The 2,118-nt window shown below is 56.8% G+C and overlaps 1 protein-coding gene across 1 annotated transcript; it reads left to right on the forward strand.

The window, feature by feature from the left end:
* Positions 1–337: 337 nt before the first annotated feature.
* EMH_0069170 (uncharacterized protein) lies at positions 338–2,052 on the forward strand (the record flags this gene model as incomplete). Its single annotated transcript, XM_013498837.1, has 2 exons — positions 338–1,886; positions 1,940–2,052. 2 exons carry the CDS (start codon positions 338–340, stop codon positions 2,050–2,052), a joined length of 1,662 nt encoding a protein of 553 aa, XP_013354291.1.
* Positions 2,053–2,118: the final 66 nt, after the last annotated feature.

The following is a 2,118-nucleotide window of genomic DNA, read 5'->3' on the forward strand; positions in this document are numbered from 1 at the left end:
GAAACTACGCACAACAAGCCACTTCAGTTTCGCCGTTTTCACTGCGTGACCCGTTCATATTGTGCAGCACCCCAGCTGCTGGAACCTGTGAACAAGCAGGAATAACGTACACGAAGGGCCGAGACCACTGGACCTGACCAATGGTCTATTGTCGGCCATACGCTGCGCCGCAGCAGCAATGCAACCGAGAGACTCACCCCGCTCAACTCCCCTTTGCCGACTGACGAACTGCAACAAGTTGTGTGGAGAGCTACGGGGCTGAAAGCTTTTGTTGCTGCGATTGTGATCGCGTGTAGTACAAACTAAAGAAAATTATGAATGCTTGGGTCGAGTGAAGATGCAGGCATTGCTGGAGCGGCAGCGGCAGAAGCACCGAAAGTCTGCTGCAGTCGGCGGTTCTTTGCTGCAGCGAACACAGCAGCAACAGCAGCAGCAGCAACGCGTGATGCAGAGGTGGCAATGGAGTGAAACGTACAGACAGCTCAGACAGCAAGAACAGAGCCTCACCTCTGATTTATATGAACTGCTGTCAACCAACAAACTCCTGCATGATGTCTGCTCGCCTGCTGCAACAGCAGCAAAAGCAACAGCAGAAGCAGCAGCAGATGCAACAGCAGAAGCAGTAGCCGATGCTGGAGCAGCAGAAGCAGCAGCAGAAGCAGCAGCAGAAGCAGCAGCAGAAGCAGCAGCAGCAGCAGCAACAGAAGCAGCAGCAGAAGCAGCAGCAGAAGCCGCAGCAGAAGCAGCAGCAGACACAGCAGCAGAAGCAGAAGCAGCAGCAGACGCAGCAGCAGAAGCAGCAGCAGAAGCAGCAGCAGAAGCAGCAGCAGCTGGCAGCAGAGTTTCATCTCGATCAAACTGCAGCAGCCCCCCGCCTTCTTGTTTTGCTGCTGTTCAGCCGTTTGGGCGTTTCAAGGATCTGCTGCGTACCACATCGCAGCTGCTGCAGCTGCTGCAGCAGTCAGCGAATGTAGGCCGGATAGGAACCGCTGCTGCTGCTGCTGCTGCTGGTGTTGCTGCTGTCTCCCCCCCAGAGAAGGAGCAGCAGCAAGAAGAAGCAAACGGCTGCTGCAGCGCGAGACAGCAGGAGCAGCCTCTCGTCTTGGCGGGCTGTTTGTTTCAGTCAGCAGCAGCAGCACTAAGAGAAGAAGCAGCAGCTCTAGAGAGAAGCAACGAGGCTGCAGCAGCAGCTGCTGCTGCAGCACTTGCTGCTTTAAAAGACTCGAATTTGCTGCCTCAGATGAATGGATCCCTGCTGCAGCGAAAGCAGCAGCAGCAGCAGCAGCAGCAGCAGCTCGGCGCGGATTCCAGCAGCAGCTTAACTGACACAGAAGATGAGGTGCTGGGGGGAAGAGCCCCGCAGGTGCGTGCAGCAGCAGCAGCAGCAGAGGAGTTAGCTGCTGTCATCCGCAGCAGCGCATGCAAAGCCCCCCCTCAACAGCAGCAGCAGCAGCAGCAGCAGCAGCTGTCTCAGCATGCTGCGCTGCTGCAGCAGTGGCCCAAGCTGCTAGAAGCATACAGCAAGAAGCTGCTGCAGCTCGAAGAGGAAGGAACGAAAGCTCTCAGCAGCTGGCAGCAGCAGCACCTGCAGCACAGGCGCGAGCTGTACAGAGCAGCAGCTGCTGTCGCCCGCAGCAAGCCGCAGAAGCTACCAACAAACAACAGCAGCAGAAACAGCAGCAGCAGCAGCAGCAACAGCAGCAGCAACAGCAGCTGCAACAGCAGCAGCAACAGCAGCAGCAGCAGGAGTACAGGGGAAAGCTGCATGCGCAGAGAGCAGCAAAGCGTAGAGAGTAAGATAAGCGAGAAGGAGGAGGAGGAGACAGAGGCAGCAGCAGCTGAAACAAAAGGCAAACAAATTAAGTCGCTGCAACGGGAGCTGAGCTGTACATACACCTCAGCGGGCGGTGACAGCAGCAGCCAGTCGCTGCCAGCTCAGCAGCAGCAGCAGCAGCAGCAGCAACAGAAAGAGCAGGAACAGCAGCAGCAGAAGAGGGAAGAGCAACAGCAACAGCAACAACAGGAGGAGAAGCAGAAGGAACAGGAGCATAAGGAGCAGCAGCAGCAACAACAGCAGCAGCAAGATAACGAGCAGCAGCAGCAGGAGGAGGTGCAGCA

The sequence above is a fragment of the Eimeria mitis genome, genomic scaffold (assembly GCF_000499745.2).
Source record: "Eimeria mitis Houghton genomic scaffold, Emh_scaff3748, whole genome shotgun sequence".
NCBI classification, from domain to species: Eukaryota; Apicomplexa; class Conoidasida; order Eucoccidiorida; family Eimeriidae; genus Eimeria; species Eimeria mitis.